At 35.9% G+C, this 21251-nt stretch overlaps 1 protein-coding gene across 4 annotated transcripts in view; it reads left to right on the plus strand.

The window, feature by feature from the left end:
- LOC150104656 (ras-related protein Rab-32B-like) overlaps nucleotides 1–21251 on the plus strand; it is a 178561-nt gene that overhangs the window by 135710 nt on the left and 21600 nt on the right. For 3 of the 4 annotated variants that reach the window (XM_090395850.1, XM_090395852.1, XM_090395851.1), the window contains one exon: nucleotides 14932–15006. The exons of the other annotated variant lie outside the window; for it this stretch is intronic. In XM_090395850.1, the coding sequence (XP_090251976.1) occupies nucleotides 14932–15006 (75 nt within the window). The remainder of the gene's footprint in view (nucleotides 1–14931; nucleotides 15007–21251) is intronic. 4 annotated transcript variants of the gene reach the window in all.

A 21251-nucleotide genomic window follows, 5' to 3' on the forward strand; every position in this document is an offset into this window, starting at 1 on the left:
TATTTATTCCCATTCTTTGGCTTTCTATGTATACTCTGTCAATGAGTTTTTGGAGATCCATAATATTATCTGCAATTAGCACGGTGTCATCTGCATATCGAAGGTTGTTAACAATCTTTCCATTTATTGTGATTCCCTTTGAACATTCTTCCAATGCTTTTTTAAAGATTACCTCTGCATATATGTTGAACAGGAGTGGTGAGAGCACACATCCTTGTCTCACTCCTCTTTTGATGTTAATATCACTGGTGGTATGTTGTCTAATTGAACGGTAGTTGACTGATTCCAATACAGATTTGTTATTAGTCTTATGTCTTGTTCGTCTAGCCTTATTTGTTGAAGGACTTCTATTAAGTTAGTGTGTCTGACTTTGTCGAATGCTTTTTCAAAATCTATGAAACACATAAAGACAGATTTCTGTTTTTCTATGCATTTTTGTATCAATATTTGGGTACAGAAAAGGGCCTCTCTAGTACCAAAACCATTCCGAAAGCCAATTTGTGTTTCACTTAGAATTTCTTCACTTTTTCTATAAATACGATTCTGAATTACTTTCAAAAATATTTTTAATGTTTGACTCATTAGACTAATAAGTCGGAAGTCACCACAGGAATTCGCTTTGGGTTTCTTTGGGACAGTGATAAATGAATTTCCATCAGATTGGCTCAGATTTGAGCCAATCTGATGGAAATTCATCACTTTCATATATTTTATTAAATAGTTTTTCAAGAAGTTTGATGTTATCTGGTTCTATTAATTTTAAAAATTCTGTTTGCACACCATCTGGTCCACTGGCTTTTCCTGTTTTACTTGTTCGTATAGCATTCTCTATTTCGCATTTCATGATTGCTGGTCCTTGAATGTTATCTTTTATATTTATAGGCTTCTGTCTAGTATCATTGAAAAGTTCTGTTACATATTTTATCCAAATCTGTGCTTTATTCTCTTCTAGAACTATTTTTCCATTTTCGTCTCTTAGACACACTATTTGCTTTTTCCTCAATTTTCCAGAAATTTCGTTGATTTTCTTATACAGATTGAAATTATCATGTTTCTTCTGAAGCAGTTCAATTTCAGTACATAAATTTTTCATCCAATTTTCCTTGGCTTCTTTTATTTTTTTCTTGATGTTATGTGTTTCTGTATACCTGGCAAGGTCTTTGTTTTTGTACATTCTTCTTGTATCAATAAGAGAAAGAATCTCATCTGTCATCCATTCCTGTTGTTTTATATTATTCACATAACCTACTTCTTCAATACTTGTTGTTACGATGGCATTCTTTAAGCTATTCCAAAGAGATTCCACACTTTTATTTTCTTCTATGTTAATCTGTTGTAATCTCAGGTTAAGCTGCGTCTTGGCACTTTTATTTATGTTCGGGTCTTTCAGTTTTTCTACATCAATTTTCTTTTTCTTCTTTTGTGATTTTTTAGCTGATTTTAATCTAAGACGTACTTCTGCAACTATGGGATTGTGGTCTGATGAGATATCTGCTCCAGGATAAGTCGTTGCACTCTTTATACTACTGTGGAATCTTTTATTTATCCGTATATAATCAATTTGATTTCTGACAATGTTATGTTGGTTATCTTGAGGCGATTTCCAAGTGTACAGTCTTCTGGGTGGAAGTTTATACCAGGTATTTGCTATTGTTAGATCTTCTTCCTGACAGAACTGGACTAGGCGATCTCCTCTGTTGTTTCTGGTGCCTAAGCCATGTTCGCCAACAATTTCTCCATCACCCCCTCTTCCCACTTTTGCATTGAAGTCACCCATCACTATGTTTATATCATGTTTCTTTGTTAGGTTTTTAATCTCTTTTAGGTGTTCATAAAACTCTTCAACAACATCCTCACTTTTGTCAGCTGTGGGTGCATAAGCTTCGATGATATTTATGTTAATGGGGTTTCTCTTAAGTTGTAACAGCATATCCTTTCAGAAAATGGAATCCATTTCATTATGATTTATTGATTTCTTCATCTTCTATTACAGCTACACCATGTCGATGTTTGTTCTCATCATTCCCAGAGTAATACATTGTCGTATTATCTTGTTGACACTTTCCAGATCCTGGCCATCTTGTCTCGCAAATTCCCAAAATCCGGATGCCTAGCCTCTTCATTTCTCTTGTGGCATTTCTTAATTTGCCAGCTTCATACAGAGTTCTGACATTCCAAGTTACAATTTTAAAAGTGGACACCATTTTGAGCCCAGAGATTCTTCGCACCCCTGTCCCATTTAAGGGATGCCAGGAACTTGGGGCCAATTGTAAGGGTTTGCTCGCCATGATGGTTGTTCTGGAGATAAGGTAGAGCAGTAGTTTCTCCATTTGCTTTCTGCTCTGCAGTATTACAGACGTACACAATATAATCATATTGCCATCTGCAAATCTCTGATCACAAGCTTTTCCATCATCATTTGGGTTCAACCTTGTGTCAGTATTGACAATGCTGCTTCCCAGTGTCAGGGGCAGTGACCCCCAGCAGGTGCTTATTTAATGGCGACACTACTCGCCATGTCACCGAGTTGTCATTGGGCTTTGTGAGGTTTTAAGTGAAACAGAGTTGCCACTTCTGCTGCCCCACGCCCTGATAGCTCAGTCGCTGTTGGTCCACAGCTGTTTATTCGCCAGATTGCTCTGCTTATATCACAGCTAGCCTCCATATCTGAAGGCTGTTCCCCGATCCACCACCTGGGGACGCACCCGGTAATAGTCAGCTTTGCCCTCTGACCCATATATAAAAAGGGAAATAAAACTGAATGTGAGAATTACAGAGGTATTTCCCTACTGAGTGTTCCTGGCAAGATCTATGCAAGTATACTTTAGAAGAATTGTGGAAGAAAAACTTGGTGAAGAACAAGATAGATTCAGGCCAAATCAAGGCTGTCAGGATCAGATCTTCACTTTACGACAAATAGTCGAGAAAGCATGGGAATATAACAAAGATATGTATTTAAGTTTTGTCGATTTGGAAAAGGCATATGACAAGGTGCCAAGAGAGAAGCTATTCAATACGCCGCAGTTATATAGTGTCATTGGGGCATTATATCAAACAATACTTAGTCTTTATTTGAGTTGTAAGTCGGCAGTTAGAATTGAAGAAAGTACAGGAAGATGGTTTAATGTTAAATCTGGTGTGAGACAAGGATGTACATTATCCCCTCTGTTATTCATTATCTATATGGATCACATTATGAAGGAAAGTGATATTAAACATGATATCAAAATTGGAGATGTTAATATCAGCTCTTTGCTTTATGCAGACGGTGTTATACTTCTAAATAAATCTGCTACAAGACCGCAAGATTCCCTGACTAAATTGATTAACTGTTGTAATAGATATGGTATGAAGGTCAGCAATACAAAGACAATGAAAATAGGCAGAATCGTTGAAAATGTCAACTGCATTGTGAATGGAGAACCTGTGGAACAAGTAAAACATTTCATCTACTTAGGCACGTTTTTTAGTGAAGATGGTAAATTAAATATGGAAATAGACAACAGAATCAACAAAGCTGGTGTATGGTAGGAAGTCAACTGAATAAATTCATATGGAATAACAGAGAAATTAGTCAAAACACTAAATTAACTGTATACAAAACAGTGTTCAAACCAATTTTAACTTGTGGATCTGAGAGCTGGGTTAAAAGTAAAGCACTTAACCAAAGACCGCAGATATAAGTCTTGAGAAAGATTAGAAGCATGAACAGATGGCATCAATTTGGCAATATCATATTAAAAATGAGGATATTAGGAAAGAACTTGACATTGTTAGCATCCAGGAATGTGTTAGCAGAGCTAATCTCAGGTGGTATGGTCACTTAAACAGAATGGCAAGGAAAGATTAGCAAAACAAGTGTTCTCTGCCAGGTTGGCAGGAAAACAACCCAGAGGAAGACCAAGATATAGATGGATTTATACGGTACAAAGTGCCTTAGACGATAGAAACATAAGATCTGATAACGTTGGAGTCTTGACAAGTAACAGATTGATTTGGAGGAAAATTGTAGATAGGAAGTTAGTAATGATGTAAATTTTTCATGTAGTACTATCATATCCTGTACACCCCTTGAGGGTACATGGCAGGAATTTGATGATGATGAAATTAGAAATTTTTTTCCAAACCTCAGTTACTCTTAATGATTCATTTTCTAGTTTATCCAATATAAATGGAAAAGCGTTCTTAACGTAATACTTATTAAACATGCCTTGATCTAATGGCTGAATAATGCTCGTTGTATTGGGTGGAAAAAACACTACCTGCACATTTGGATGTTCTAAATGCGAATGGCTTGGTGCATTGTCAACAATTAATGAAACTTTAAAATCGAGAGCTTTTTGCTTCGTGTGTTTCCACTTCTGGTACAAAGCAACTATCGAACCATTCCGTAAATACAGCAATTGTTACCCAGGCCTTTGTATTAGCCATCCAATGTACCGGCAGCTGTTTTAGATCTTTGCCTTTTAGAGCATGTGGTCTTAGAGATCGATTTACTAGGAGGAGTTTCAAGATTCGATCCCCTAATGCATTGCTACAAAGTAACAACGATACTTGATCTTTGCTTGCTTTAAATCCAGCTTTTTTCTCAGACTTGGCGATGTAAGTTCGACTAGGCATTTTCTTCCAAAACAATCCTGTTTCAACAGCGTTAAACACTTGATCAGGACAACATCCACCATCTTCAATAATTTTGGCTAACTTCTTTTGAAAATTTTCAGCTGTTTCTTCATCTGCTGCTGCAATCTTACCTGTAGTCTTCACGTTATGAAGTGCATTCCTTTTTAAAAACACGGTTAACCTTCCTTTGCAAATCAAAAATTCTTTATCAGTCTGGGAAGCAGAAGTAGGTGGCTCCAATTGCTTCATCTGTTCATCAAACCAAAGAGCTTTTAGTTTAATTAAATAACCACTTATAGGAATTATTCTTTGTGTTAATTCTTCAATCCAAATTATGAGTGCTTGTCCGTTTTTTCTAATAAAGCATCTCTTTAGTACGATGATAATTTGGCACTTAATTTTGTGCCAGAAATGACAGATTTTCTTATTGTGACTTCATTCTTTTTAATTCATCTTATAGTAGATTCGCTTAATTTAAAATGTTTACCAATCGCCGTAGATTCCTTTTCTTTGGTGTTTTTGTTTTCTCCGTTTGGCCAAATTAAATCTTTAAAATAAAAATTAATAAAATTTAGACTTACGATAATGAAAAGACACACTTACTCACATGCAAAATTAAACATCACAGGCACTCATTGCTCACATGTTATACCAGAATGTGCTGCAACATGCTGTTCATTATGTACAACAGTACATAAGTTTTGAAGTTATGCAGTGCATAACTTCAAAACCGCCGCATAAAAAAGATACGCATAAAAAGAGGCCCGAGTGTATATTTCTCTGTAACATAGCTTGAAGGTTATGGTTCAGATCTAAAACTACCAAAAAATTATTTTACTTCAGAATTATTTCCTCAGCCTGACAATTTGGCATCACTAATGTTATTCATTATTTAAAATTCAGTATTACTCGTTCATCTGACTTTGAAGAGCATGCAAGGTATGTTTGAAAATGAAGGAAAATGCTATTAAGGAAGTCAAATTTCTGTGACCAGTAGTTGGTTTACTGTGATAGCATTTTGGCAGCATCCATAGTTTTTGCAAATGTTTTATCACTTTCATTGATATGCAAGTGTTAAGTCACTCAACTCTAGTACATATTGTTAAAGGAAAAGATGTTACCACCAAAAGAAAACATTGCACCATGTGTATCATGTTGAACAAAGTAGCAGGTGTTTAATAATAATCTATATCAAGCATGTCAGCTTTTGAAGAAGCGGAGAATGATATGGAATAACACGGATATTTTATAATAATTTATTATTTGAACACCAAGGATCAAGGCTTGGTAAAAGAAGCTGTGGCCAAAATCACAATAGTTTTCATTGTTTATTATCCAATTTACTTAGCTCTGGCAAAAGGTATTCAACTGCTTCTAAGTATCAATTCTAATGCAAGAATTTTTCCAGCACTTACAGCACATCCATGCAACATATCCAGGAATTAGGAGGGAAAGAACTATTGATATTCTTCTAAATAACTGAAGGATGTATTTGGTGATTGTTTTGTGAGAAAGGGTTGTTGTAGAGAACAGAAGGAGGTGGAATGAAAGGTAAAGAGAAGTAGGTTCTTTGTTTGTAGGACTGTAAAAAAATATGCAGAAAACAGATGAATAATGGATATTAGTTCAGTGGAACGCCGTCTATAGAACAACCTGTAGAAAAGACATCAGACAAAAAAAAACTGAGGATAGCAGTTAAAATGAATCATTGAGAAAACAGAAGAATCATTAATTAGCTGAAATATATTTTTTTTGTTGTTGAAAGTTTATTTTTCACTTGGTTAGAGTATAATAAATTTAGTTTAATTCTTTATCCAAGTGTGAGCAAACAAAGTTTGCACCTGAAAGTATCTTCAGGACTGGGGTAAGGTGGTACATAACACCATTTGGCAACTCCTATAGGTAGAGATGACCTGCTAATGCTTCTGCCTAGTATCTCCATTTGGGCCTGGCTCCCACTGAAGAGACCTCAATAAAGGTCGAAACTAATCTGGGTAGTGGCCCTTCCCTTAATGCATAACATTAGACATATCCGCAAGAAGATGTTTTGCATTATGGGAGATACTGAGATAGGAGTGCTGGTAGCTTGCTTCACCTTTGCAAGAAGTGCCTTGGTGTTGTACCACCTTACCCCAGTCCTGAAGATACTTTCAGGTGCAAACTTTGTTTGCTCACACTTGGATAAAGGATTAAACTAAATTTATTATAGCTGAAATATTATTATTATTACGTAACACCTCCAGGGAGCCCAAAGACTCATCGTGGGAGGGCACCTACTCTACAACTCTCCACCAAGTACAATTAACGGAAACTACACCAATACCATCTTCCACCTATCACCACCACCACTAGTATTTCCACAGACAATCGCAAACATCCATGCCCACGGTGGGATTCGAACCCACAGCCTTTTTGCTGTAGAGCGGATACTCTAACCATTCGGCCAACCTGGCTGGTGAAGAATGTCTGAGAAGAGATTCAATATATGTCTGTATTCCCAAGAGTAAAGGAAGTTGAATTGTGATTTTTATTGTGTGGGGAGAGGGAGAAAAAGAAAAAGCAGGACTGTGTTTTAATACTATGAAAGTCTGTGTTTAAGACATGGGTTGTAAATCTGGAAGCTTAGTAAGGCTCGACAATGTGAAGGTTATCAAATGAGTAGTAGAAATAGAATGTACTATCATCAGCAGAGCTGACAGAATAGCCTAGGGGTTGGTGACGAAGGCTAAAGCCATCCACCATGACCTGGCCTCAACAACTATGCTTGCCTATGGAGATCTGATATTGCCAGCTGGTAATTAGCTTCTGACTGAACATAATAGAATATTTATTTTATGTTATCCACTATCATTATTCATAAAAAAATAGCTTTCTAAATAATTTTTGAAAGTTGAAAAAAAATACATAAGAATGTTTAATATAAATGGACTACTCTAGTAACAAAAATTAATGTAAAAAACATATTTTCCATAAAATCAACATTGTTTTAGCTGTTCTTCTGGTTAATATCCATTGACTTGTTCCTTCTTGGAATGGTTCTCCAAACAACAATACAGGAGAATTAATCATTTTAAGTAACTCTTATTGACTTATTGGGACATATCATTAAAAAGAATGTGGGGGGGACAGGTTTGAACAAGTAATTTTTTGCTTAATTTTCAAGCCCTGACCATGACAAAGGATCAAGAAGAGAGAAAACTAGCATCTAAGTTACCGAGAGTTCAAAGTAAACTAAATGATGGTAGTTTACTGGGCAGGCCTTCATAATGTTAATAATTGGTGTTGATTTTTATATATAGAGAGATATTTATCATAATATTTAATCCTACCATAGAGATGATCTCTGTTTCTGACAATTATTTTTTTAATTCCAAGTGCACCTATATATTATATGCACAAGGGTTCACTCCAATTGGTGCAATGATCTTAACTCTTTCTTTCAGAATCCAAATAATCACTGACGCAAGACCAAATACAAAATTAACACATTTAATAAAACAAAAACAATATATATACACTTCAAACAATATTACATAACTAACTACAAATTAATTGAATCCAAGGCCTTTTAAAATTAAACTTACACTTAAGACTAGATTAAACACTTTGTTTGCACAATCACAAAATGTTCATAGCCAGTTTCTTTCTTTGTCAAGACCCATTTCAGAAGATATGACTATTCTTCATTTTTACAGGATCCTTTCTCATCACTTATGTAGCACACATTAATTCTTCCGAACTTAATTCTATTGCTTTTCTTCAGTAGGAATAATAGTCAGATCTGGCGTCCTTAATACAGATGAAACTTCTTAATCAGAGTTTTCTTGAACATTCCTTTAGAACGTAAATAGCAACTTCTTTTATTCACTAAATGCTTATCGACAGTCTTAACTCTTCCAATTAGAAAAAAACTTAGTTCTACGATTTCCTTTTCGGAATCTCCTATAAATCTTTCAATTAGTGTTTCCTCCAGTATTCCGTTTGATATGCATATGGCAATATTTCCCTTTTATTTATCCACATACTTATTCCACAATAAACTTAATAATTCCACGATTCCTTTTTCGGAATATACTATTAGTTTTCCTCTGACTGTCGCATAAAAAACTTAAGTTTCTCCGAACCTAAATATCTGCCGGCCTGTGTTCTAAATTCCTTCCTAACACTCTCTTGTTTTCAGCCGTTACTCAGATACTGAATGCTTTCTTGTCAGCTGTCAATCACTCAAACTTCTCGGCGAGCATGCATACTCTATCAAAATGGCAAGTGAGAAACTAGGTGTAATGGCTGGCACATTGTCTCCGTTAGCGACAAAAGAGAATGTCTTCATAAAAACACAAAACTTAATATTTTCAATTACAATAAAATTCCTGTAAGTCATACAAATATCAAATCCTTCTTTACATATCACTTAACAAAACAATTTCCATAATGGGCAAATCGCAAGTGCCGACTATGCGTGTTATGAAACTAAAACTAATAAACATTGTAACATAAACAATACGTAAAAATATTCAGAATTTTAAATTATGATTATTTTTACAATGAGATGTTCAGGAAATGTCAATTTCCTGAACATCTCATTGTAAAAAGATGTTCAGCAAAACTGGTTTCTCCAAATGGCATAGGTGATGCAGACTAAGAATTCTGTCACAGATTAACTGTCAGATAATGAAAATTACTATTAATGACCTTTTCGATTATTTTAATGAGGAGTGAGCTGAAAGCAATGAATTAATAGTTGTGCAACAGACTTCATTCTTCCTTTTCATGAAAGACTGAATATAGGCTTACTTTGTGTTGTGAGAAATAGATGCCAGCTTGGTAGGATATGTATTAGTTCTTCAAGAACACACCTTTTAAGTACGATTGGAGAGGTAATCAAAATGAAACAACTTTTTTTTTGTACACCTATCATTAACATTAGTGCCACATGATGTGTGTTAATAATCAACCTCCAGAAACCAAATATGGAACTTCAAGCTTCCACTAAGCAGAATAGTAGTCTTATGCTGCATGAGGTAAAAACTTCTCGGCAAAGTTTTTACCTCATGCAGCATTTTATATTCTTTATAAAGATTATAAAATCTTTATAATCTTATCACTTTAGGCGATAAGATTATAAACATCTTATCACCTAAAGATGTTTATAAACATCCTTGCTAATGGTGGGATTCAAACTCAACAGCTTTTAATTTGGAGAGAAAATACACTAACTACTGAGTGCCCATAAAAGGCATGTAATGTTCTATTTCTGCTATGGGCTGGTATGTTGCGTACATTATGCAAGCATTATAGGAGAAGAATGATGCCAGGAGGGGAAGTTTTATCTAAGTGTTGTCACAGTGGTGCCATTTATAGGAAAAATGAGCAAAAGTTTCACTTAATAGCCTTTGCAAGGAACTAAAAAGCATAGTTACCTTTTTACAAGAAGCAAGATTTCTGCATTTAGTCCTTTTGAAACTTGTAAGGGCTTCTGACTTTATTATAAGAGTTTGAAAATGATAAACTTTAGAAATACCTGCTGTTTGGAAGTTATTCCAAAGGACAAGCAGTTAAAGCATACTTGATAGAAAAATTAAGTAATTATTGTAAAATATACTTTTATTTACTTCTGACTGCCATTTTCATGCATTTATTATCTCATGGGGAGAAGCCTTCTAAAAGGGTACTTTAGCTATATAAATGTTTAAATATATATATATATATATATATATACACAGGGTGTTCGGGATAAATTTGACAGTTTCGTAAGGAAAAAGAAAATCTTCTTTGTATCTATTAAATTTAATGAATTGACAAAAAAACATTACAGGCAGAGTTAATTACAATACTATCAACAAGATTTGCTCAAAATAACCACCATTAGCATCGATCACAGCTTCAATTCTGCTTCGGAACCTCGAACAAGCTGATGCTACAGTCTCCCTGGGAAGGGCCGCAAAAACTGTTTTAATTTTATCCATTAACTGGGCTTTTGTATTACTGGAAGTGCGATTGGTGTCTTTTTCAACTGCGCCCCATACAAAATAATCCATGGGGTTAAGGTCTGGGGAGTTTGGAGGCCAAACATTTGGACTGGTGAAGTCATAGAAATTTTCAGACAACCATTTTTGACTTTTCCCAGAGGTGTGGCAAGGGGCCGAATCCTGCTGCCATACATACGGCCTACCATTGGCTACCCTTGTTATCCAGGGCTTGACTACAGTTAGCAACTCCACGAACAAAGCCCGAATTCCAATGCCAGGGTTCTTCAACACCTGTTCCTGCAGATTTGCGAGGAATTCTGCTGTACGAACGCAATCAGATCGTCTGCTAGGGATCTTTCTTCTTGCTACATCCTCATAGTCACCATTGCAAGTCTCTAGTTCATGCCTGATTGTTTTTACTGTATTCAGGGAGCATTGGGCAGCAGTCGTAATATCCTTATTTTGATGGCGGGCACGAATCATCATGATACAAGTTATTCTCTTCCATGATTCAGGTGGGTTCCAGCTATCCATCCTTTCTGACATCTTGTATATGAATGAAGAAGGGTCCAAACTTTTAAATGAAGAGAAGTGTGTGTTAATACATGTAACTTACGGAAAAATATAATTAATTATAAATATGTCAAATTTATCCCGAACACCCTGTGTATATATATATATATATATATATATATATATATATATATATATATAAACCAAAACTGGGTTCAAGCAGTGAATGTATTAAAATAATTTTGAATATTTGAATTCTTAGTGAATTTCTCTGCTTAGACATTGTCATTAGCAAAATTCATCTACTTATTATCCCAAGACCCCATGGAGTCAAAGACTCATCTAGGAGAATGAGCCTTTGACTCCATGGGAGAGTGTGGTGTCTCTGCAGACACCACACTCTCATGCAAGGCATTCCAATCATCACAACTCAGCATGCCAAAAACTTCTCACTTCCCTGCTCACAATCTCCTTATACATCTTCCATGGATATCCTCTGGTTCTCCCCTGATCTCCCACTCTTTGCAATAAAATCTCTCCAACATTGATCCTATAACAACCCCTTACTATACTTGTAGGTCTATCATTATCACCCCCTCTTCCTCCTATCTACTAGACTCTGCAAATTGTATCTTCTCAACCTTTCCTCATATTTGACATTCCAGAGATCAGAAACTACCTGAGTAAATCATCTCTGGACCCTTTCCAACATCTCTTCATCCTTTTGAAAACCAGGTGACCAAATCTGTGCATAGAAGTACATGTGTGGCCTAAAAAGTTCTCGGCCTCGACCATGGATGGCAACACTATCGGCAAGATTTTTTTTTTCTCTAAGTTGGTACATCTGTCATAAGCATCCATTTGAAATTGCAAGTCATTCTATCAAGTAGTTCTTTTTATACAACTGTCTGTATCCCTTGAAATGGATAAAATTGATATCATGTGGTTATAAAATACTTTGTAAAAGAATGTTTAACGGCAAAAGAAATTCATTCAAAGTTAATAAAAGTTTATGGGCACTCTTCTCCTTTGTTTTTGACAATTAAAAAATGGGCTGCCAAGTTTAAACGTGGCTGTACCAGCCTTGAAGGTGATCCATGTGAAGGACGTCCAAAAAGTGTAACAACACCAGAAATCATTGATCAAGTGCACAATATGGTATTGGATGACTGGCGAGTCAAAGTGTGTGAAATTGCTGACTATAGGCATTTCAAAAGAACGTGTGGGATATATTTTGCATTAAGAATTGCAAATGAAAATGCTTTGCACAAGATGGATGCCACACATGTTCACAACAGATCAAAAATGCACTTGCATGAAAATCTCTGAACAGTGCTTGGAGCATTTTAACAAGAATAAAACTGATTTTGTGTGTCGATTTATTACTATGGATGAGACTTGGATTCACCATTACATACCAGAATCAAAACAGTGGACAGAAGCCAGATGTTCAGCACCAAAGAAGACAAAGTTGGTTCCATCAGCAGGAAAGGTCATGGCATTGGTGTTTTGGGATGCTAAAGGCATTTTGTTTATTAATTATCTTGAAAAGGGTAAAACAGTAACCGAGGAATATTATTTCAACCTTTTAACCAGACTAGATGAAAAAATTCGTGAGAAAGGACCCGGTTTGCAGAAGAAAAAAAAACAAATCGTCATCAAGACAATGTCCACAAAGATGTTTTGGCAATGGAAAAATTAAGGGATCTGCACTATGAATTGTGCATTCCCCCAGATTTGACTCCCTCTGACTTCTATCTCCTCCACTTAGGCATGAAGTTGAAAGAGCAGTTAAGCAACTCAACAGCAATTGTAGGTGTAGATGAAATCCCAGCAGAGTTAAGGCCACAGGGGATGGAGGGCTAAGAGTGTTTCATAGATTGATTACAAGGTATGGGAGACAGGATCATAGCCTAGAGACTGGAAGAAGTCAGTTTTCATACCACTACACAAGAAAGGTGATATGAAGGCATGCAAGAATTATAGAACTATTAGTTTGATATCTCATGCAAGCAAAATTTTATTAAAGATCTTGCTAAATAGGATTGAGGCCAAAGTTGAGGCAGAGATGCTCGAGGAACAAGCAGGTTTTAGGAAAGGTAGGGCACCGGAGATCAGATCCTTTGCCTTAGACAGATCATAGAAAAATATAAAGAATTCAGACTCCCTCTGGTAATGTGTTTCTTAGCCTACTCTAAAGCTTTTGACTGTGTTGAGCATGTGAAACTGTGGGAAGTAATGAAAAGAATGGGTTTTCCTCAACACACTATCAGGTTGATAGCCAACCTGTATAAGGAACAAGAAGCCACAGTAAGAACAGGTGTTGGATTGACTGACTGGCTTCAAGTTGGAAAAGGAGTTAGACAAGGATGTTTACTTTCTCCTCGCTTGTTTAGTATATATGCAGAGGACATCATGCGTGAAGCATTGGATGACCTTAGGATAGGAGGTAGAGGGATCAGTAACTGAGGTATGCTGATGATACAGTACTCCTTTGTAATGACATGGAAGAACTAGGACTAATTCTTAACAAAGTTAACAAGATCAGTAATAACAGAGAACTTCAACTCAATTCTAGCAAGACAAAGATCATGGTTCTCAAAGGAAAAACAAACAGAGAAGCTCTTGAGAAACAAGTGTACCTTAATGGAGAAAGAACTGAGGAAGTCAGCAAGTTTGAGTACCTGGGATCCATTATTAATGTGAAGAATTGCTGTTCAGAAGATGTCAGAAAAAGGTTAGGAATGGCTAAAACAACAGTCAGAGACCTGTCTAAAATCTGGAAGGATGGATCTATCTCCATGGGAACAAAGTTGAGGATTTTAGATGGATTTGTTTTTCTAACAGCAACTTATGGATGCGAGCTTGGAACCCAAAGAAGTCAGATAAGAAACGGATATCTGCTTTGAGATGCGGTGTTACAGAAGGCTGTTGAGGATATCATATACTGAAAGCCGTACAAATGAATGGGTGTTAGAAAAGATTAGTAGAACTTTAAGGCTCCTTAAGGATATTGACAGAAGAAAGTTAAAATATTTTGGACACATAGAAAGGATGGAAGGGGGACTTCTCAGAATAGTAATAGAAGGTAAAGTTCCTGGAAAAAGAGGCAGGGGGGTAGACCATCAATGAGATGGATCGGTGCCGTGTGTGGAGTGACTGATCTTCAGAGTGTTGAGGCTGCCAGAAAAGCAAACAACAGGACTACATGGCGAAGCCAGGTGTGGAACATCACCGAGCATTGGAGTGACCACACGGCATCTGTAGATGCTCAGTGAACATAGAGAGAGAGAGACTTCTATCTCTTCCCAAAACTCTTCTTCGCTGGTCAATGTTTTTCTTCGAATCATGAGGTGATTGTAGTTGTAAAGGGGAATCTTGCTGAGAACCACTACAGGGAGAGGATAATGGTGCTAGAGTATTGCTGGAATAAACGTGTTAGTCTTAAGGGAGATTATATTGAAAAATAACTTTGAAGTTAGGAATTCGTTTTTTCATTGTTAGGCTGAGAAGTTTTCATAACACCCTCGTATACAGTGGAACAAGAATATCCTTACTTCTATAAGTCAGTGTCCTCTGCATCCTTCCCAGAATTCTTTGTGTTGTCCTCTAAATTTCAGATCCTTATCCACTATCACCCCAAGATCTCTTATTTTCTCCACCTCTGATAATATATCCTCACCAAGCATAAATTCTACATCCCATCTTTGTTTTCCAAATTTTAAAACCTTACATTTTGCAACAGCATTAGACTGTAGTTACTTTTTTGGTATTATTCTAACATGGAACTCTGATCTAGTACTGACACATTCTATTTAATATTTTGCAGTGGCATAATGATCTAAAAGGAAAGTTGACTGATAAATATGGAAAACTTGTTCCTGTAGTACTTTTAGCTAATAAGGTAATAGTGTGATAATGAACATTCCTATTTCATTGACTAATCTTCTAATCACTGTGTGTGTGTGTGTGTATATATATATATATTTGTATCTATTGCAATATGCATAAATTACTGTTTTTTACAGGACCAATAAAAGAGGGAATGTGATGTTCTGCTGTGGACGGTCCTTAATTTAAAGATTTCTCAATAATTGAAAGAGCCTGGAAGGATTCAGTTTAATGAAAGTTATATAATGAAGCATACGACCTTCAGCATCAGAGTTGCCTTATTTACACTACTGAAGACAGACTTCCCACATGCCTATGTGTTTACCTTTTATTATCATTATTGATTAAGGTGAACTGTAGTTCTCATCAGAGACTAGACTGAAACCTTAAAATGCAACCCACCTCTCCACTCAAGTTTTAATTAAGTTTCAAATATTTGGCTTTGAAATAATGGCAGATTCATAATATCCTTTCATTACATAAACATCTCTGCATAACATTAGATGTTTTTATGTGCTAAATCAATTTTAAAACTTAAGTTTCAAAATTAAAATATGTGGCACTATAGTATATTCAAATAATTCTATGTTTCCACATGCAGATACTGACACTACTTGAAAATGGTAGATTCAAACAAAAAAGGTCATAAAAAAAAATTTATCAATCTTGAAGCTAGCTATGACACTAGAGTACAAGGTCAACCATAATAGTATGAGAACATTTAAAGATTTTTCATGTTATCTCACATGCAAACTGAACCAGACTACTTGTAATTCACAGGCCTATACAGCTAGCCAGTATGGTAGGTCTGCAACTGATTGTGGAGGTGTGAAGTTGAGCTTGTGACCTGTGACAATAAGTTATTGTGAAATTCAGATTGAGTACAGTTGTATGTGCAAGTATAGCTGTGTCCATAAGAGAAATTGGTGTCAGTAAATAAGCTATAGGAAAGTATTGTATAGTATCATGCATGCTAGTAGAGAAGAAAAATTTTAACACATACCAGATTGTTGCAGTCAGCAGGCAATTGAGAAATTTGCTTATTTGCAATGAGATTTGACTGTTCTATCCCTGTTCCATTTTTTTATTATTATTATTATTTGACTCCTACTCATGAAAAGTTGCAAGCCATTAGTACAATGTGGGCTAAGGAATTTTTTTAAATATTTTTATTTATTTTTTATAGTCCAGAAATCCTCCTTTAGAGACCAAAACATGGAACTAAAAACAACAAATTACACAATAACCATGTAATTAACTTTAATGAAATGAAAGTACAGATATTTTGTACTGAAAATAACAGTACATCATCAGTGCGTAGAAACAAGCAAATCAAAGAAACCGGAATACAAGTTACAACAACAACAAACTGATATACCTGTGCAGGCCTGTGACAATAAGTTATTGTGAAATTCAAAATGAGTATCAGATTCAGTATAGTTGTATGTGCAACTGTACTGAATGCCAGATCTATACAATTTTCGAAAGATTTGATGACATATTTAAATTTGTATGAATATTTTAAAATTTTAATTAATTCCTAGTAGTTTTTTTTTGCTAACTTTTATGGGTTTTTGTCAGTGTCTCAACACAAAAATTGCAAAGGGGAAAGGTGGGGAGGGGCACCACAAAAACTAATATTAAAAAATGGGGCACACATGAAAGAAGGTTGAGAAACACTGACGTAGATTATGAGATCACTATAACGTATAGATCATGTCCAATTATGATTCTAATAGATTTTAACTAAGTATATACCATGTTACGTGAGCCCTCATCGATACAGTCACTGGATTTTGCAGTGACTATCACACAAATTAATTTTCAAGTAACCAATATGGCTATGGCCCTTCGTAATGCATAAAAAAAAAATTAAAAACTTGCCAACTTATTTTAAACATGTGTATAGACTGTAACAACTATCTGATAATATATTTTACCTTATGTATTATTATACAGGCACCAATGGAGTCCAAAGACTCATTACAGGAGACTCAATCTATCTTACCTCTCCTTGAACCCATTAACAGAAAAAGCACTCACAACTGACTCTGGCAATCCATTCCACTCATTCACCTCTCCAAGCAAAAATTCTAGTCCACAACCCTACTAACCACATTTTTATTCAACTTCCAGGGATGACCCTTGTTATGGTCCCTCTAGTGAAGTGCTGAAACATTTCCCCTGCATCTATCCTATCCTATGAAATCCTTTAAGCAACTTAAATGTCTCTATCATATCCCCCTCTTTTTCTCTTATCAATCAACTTCTGCAATCCACACACACTCAATCTATCCTCATAGGGAACATTCCACAGGCCACTCCCTTGAATCCTCTCCACTGCTTCCTTATCTCCAAGAAACCCAGAGGACCAGACTTGAGCACAGTAATCCAGATGTGGGCATATCGAGGCCTTATAAAAAGGAATAACAACTTTCTTATCTCTACTTGTTACTGTGTTCGTCAGTAGCCAAATAATCTTATAGGCTACCTTAGTAATATGTCTTCTAATCTTTAACTCTTTGTCTACCACCACCACTCCTAAATCTCTAGCCTCACCTATTTCCTAGAGTATGGTGCCATCAATGGTTATACACATCTTGTAATCTATTTATCCCAAAATGCATAACTTTGTTTCTCGACATTAAACTGACACCCATCTTCCTGTAAGCTCTCCACATCACCTTGATTAACTATTCAAACAACTGAATATTACCTTTCAGGTTATTTTCTAGTATCATTTATGTACAAAATAAACAGCCATGGTACCACTAGTCACCTGTTTTCACCTGGATTCTGTCTCTTCATATACTACTTTTTGATATCTGTCCAGCAACCACCCTCTTATCCACTTAACCAGTGTCATATCCATCCTCATTTGTTTTAATTTGCATAACAGAGTCCCATGTGGTATTCTGTCAAATGCCTTTGCAAAATCATCATGTAGCCATTTCCTTTATCCAACTCAACTGTTACTCTATTATAAAAAGTTAGTAAATTATTAAGTTATGACTGACCCTTCAACAAAACAATGCTGACCCTCATATACAGTACCATATTTTTATCTACACATTCTTGAATTCTCTTTTTACCAATTTTTCTATTATTTTTATCACCACACCTGAGATACTGATCAGTCTATAATTTGCTACTATAGTCTTAGAACTTCCCTTATGCAAAGGAATAATTTTGCCCTGTTTTCACTCCCTTGTAACTCTACTAGAGCTGAGACTTAAATTGAACAGCTTAGTCAAGGCATTGCCAGTTTCCTTGCACATTCTTGCAAAACCCAAGCTGATATCCCATCTAATCCCACAGCTGTATTTACATGAGATTCTGAGATTCTGCACTATCCCAAGAACCTCCAATTCATCCACCTTTTGTTCCCACATTATTGTCTGTCGCATAGGTTAAAGCACTAACCTCACTAGGAATATATGCTTGCAAAGTGGTCACTCAGTAACTCAACTATTTTATCCGCTAATGTCTCCTCATGATCGTCATCACTCGTTAAGGTTAACCTTCCATAGTTATTCTTCCTCTTCCTTGCAACATAACGAAAGAATTCTTTGGGATTTCCTTTGGCCTGCTCGGCTAAATTCTTCTCATAATCTGATTTTGTCTTCCTTGCCATAGTGGTCAGCTTTCTGTTTATATACTCTCCACAGCATTTTTTTCTTCTGCAGCTTGTGCTTAATGATATTACTCATCCATCTAATTCCTACTTGATTAACCCTCTTCTGCCTCACACATGCTTAACTAATAATATCAAGTTCCTTCTTTATATTTTAATGATTCTGGCATTCATGTCATCTGATATATTTAGACTTTGGACATTGTCTTTTATAGAGCTAGTTTATTGTTTTGACTTATTTCACTCATATATTCAGTTGAATTCCCCACTATTGTCTGTTTATATATTTTATTTATTTTATTTAAATAAAATATATAAATAAATATTTATATAAAACGTCACCTGCATCTTGAAGAGAGAAGCTGCAGAACAGGTGACTTGTATGCTAGTTTGCAGGATGAAAAATCCTACTACATCCATATATTGACTGGCTATTTCACCTAAATGGGATTTGCACCCAACTCTTTTCACCTGATGGCATATGTCCTCACAAGTGCTCTGGAACAAGCGAGAAATCAGCCAAAACCCCAAGGTATAACACATGCATCTGAGAACTAGTTAGAAGTAAAATGGTTTGCTAAGATTAAGACAAGCAACAGATGTCAGTTCTGAGAGAAGTTAGAGAGAACAAGAAGTGGCATCAGTTGCAAAAATATATTAAAAGTAAAGGTATCAGAAAAGAACTTGATAATAACATAAAAGGAAAAAAGAAAAATACCTACGGGAAGTCAAAGTTAATTATATAATGTGAATCTTTTCAGAAAAATTTGTAAACCTCTAAATCAATGGTTCTTAACCTGGGGTGTGAGAAAGCATTTCCAAGGATGCAGGAGAAGTTTCTAAATTTTCGATGAAAACTACCGCCTGTGAGAAACTAGCGAACGCTACGTTGACTTTTGGGACCCCCACTCCTACTCTCTCTACCTTTGCCTCAGCGCATTACACTTACCAGCACATGCAGTAGAATAAGAACAATTCTGGTGTACACAGACCTTATCCACAGCTGGCAAAAGCAGCATTGCAAACACTTTTACCGTCCACCAGAAATTGCTTAAATGCAAGTAAGTGATGACTTACGCGTGGCTCTTTCAAAAAAGGAGCCTCGCTTCAAAAGTATTATTAAGAATAAACAACAACAACATAGCCATTAAAAATTGAGATATTGTTTTGTATGTAAATGTATGTGTTTATTTTTCAATAAATAAATTATCTTGCAATAGATGTGATTTCCTAAATAAAGAAATAGAAACACATTTTTCAAGGGGGTGCCGATCATTAAAAACGGTTAAGACCCACTGCTCTAAATGTATTAGTACCATAGGTGAAGTTAAGTGATACAGAAACCCTGCTCTAGAGATCAAACATAGAACTTTTTATTCTATTGTCCAGGCCTCCAGTAAAGATGATGATTAAGGATTTTTCTCATGTTAGGAACATAACCCACTATTTGCATGATTATCAGGAATCCTAACTGCTAGACTACATGAGATTGATAAAGTGAGTTAGAAGATAAAAGTAAGAAGTGATTAAATTGAACTTGACAAATAATACAGCAAGTTGGAAGAAATTAATGATATATATATATAATAAACTCTATGGCAGATGATTATAATAGACTGAGAATGCAGCTGGATGCAACATCTCAGCATTAAAAACTGCATGGTAGAGGATTCAGCAGAGCATGGGAAGTGATTGAAGGATGTCTAAAGCTAACTCTAATGATATAGTCGGTTATAGCTGACTATATCCCTGGAATCAGGAGAATATATCTAATTGGACTGCAGCAAGAGCAGCATATAAGTGTCTAAGGAAAGATAGTGAGCATGTTGCTCCAGTATGATAATGTGGAGTGGAGGAGAACAACAGCAATGACAGATGAGATGATAACAAAAATATTCAGGAAAAGAAGTCTGGAATATGTGAATGGAGCATTTGAGGATGAAGAGAGCTGTATGCAAGAGATGGATTACATTTGCATGGGCATTTGGAGAGACTGTTTTCTAGACAAGTGTGTAGGGATAGGGAAACTAGAATTGCACAGCTGTAATGTTGCTGGGATGGCCTCATGGAGGTAGACTTGAGAAATGGGGTGGAGGGGGTGTACGCTATATTACAGATCTAGGTGGATATGAGGGGAGTAATAATGGCTATAAGTACTAGTAATACACCTGTTTTCCTGTATACAGATGCTAAGAGCATTAGGAATAAAGGGAATGAGTTCGTGGTGTTGATTGACTGTCTCAAAGGTTGTTGGTATTAGTGAAATTTAGTTAACTGAAGAGGATCTTATAACATGGATAGAAATCACATGGTATAGCATATTTCAGCAGAATTGGGAAGGTAAACTTGGCAGTGGAGTGCTACTCGTGATAAGCAATGAATTGTGTGCTCTTGAGGTTGAAAATTTCAGTGGAAATAACACTAATGGCTTTGAGCATATATGGTGTGAGATATTGCTACAAATCAAGGAATACAGATGGCTATGAGGAGGAAGTGTTTATACAAATTAGTTTGACAAGTGCAAAAGCAAGTGATCATTATGGGGGGGGGGGGGCTTGAACTGTAGTGATGTAAACTGGGCAGAGGAAACAGCACCAATAAGGGAACTAATTTTTTGGATTTCT

Source organism: Typopeltis vanoorti, chromosome 7 (genome assembly GCF_054136105.1).
Source record: "Typopeltis vanoorti isolate ZY-2024b chromosome 7, IOZ_Tvanoo_1.0, whole genome shotgun sequence".
Classification (NCBI taxonomy): Eukaryota; Metazoa; Arthropoda; class Arachnida; order Uropygi; family Thelyphonidae; genus Typopeltis; species Typopeltis vanoorti.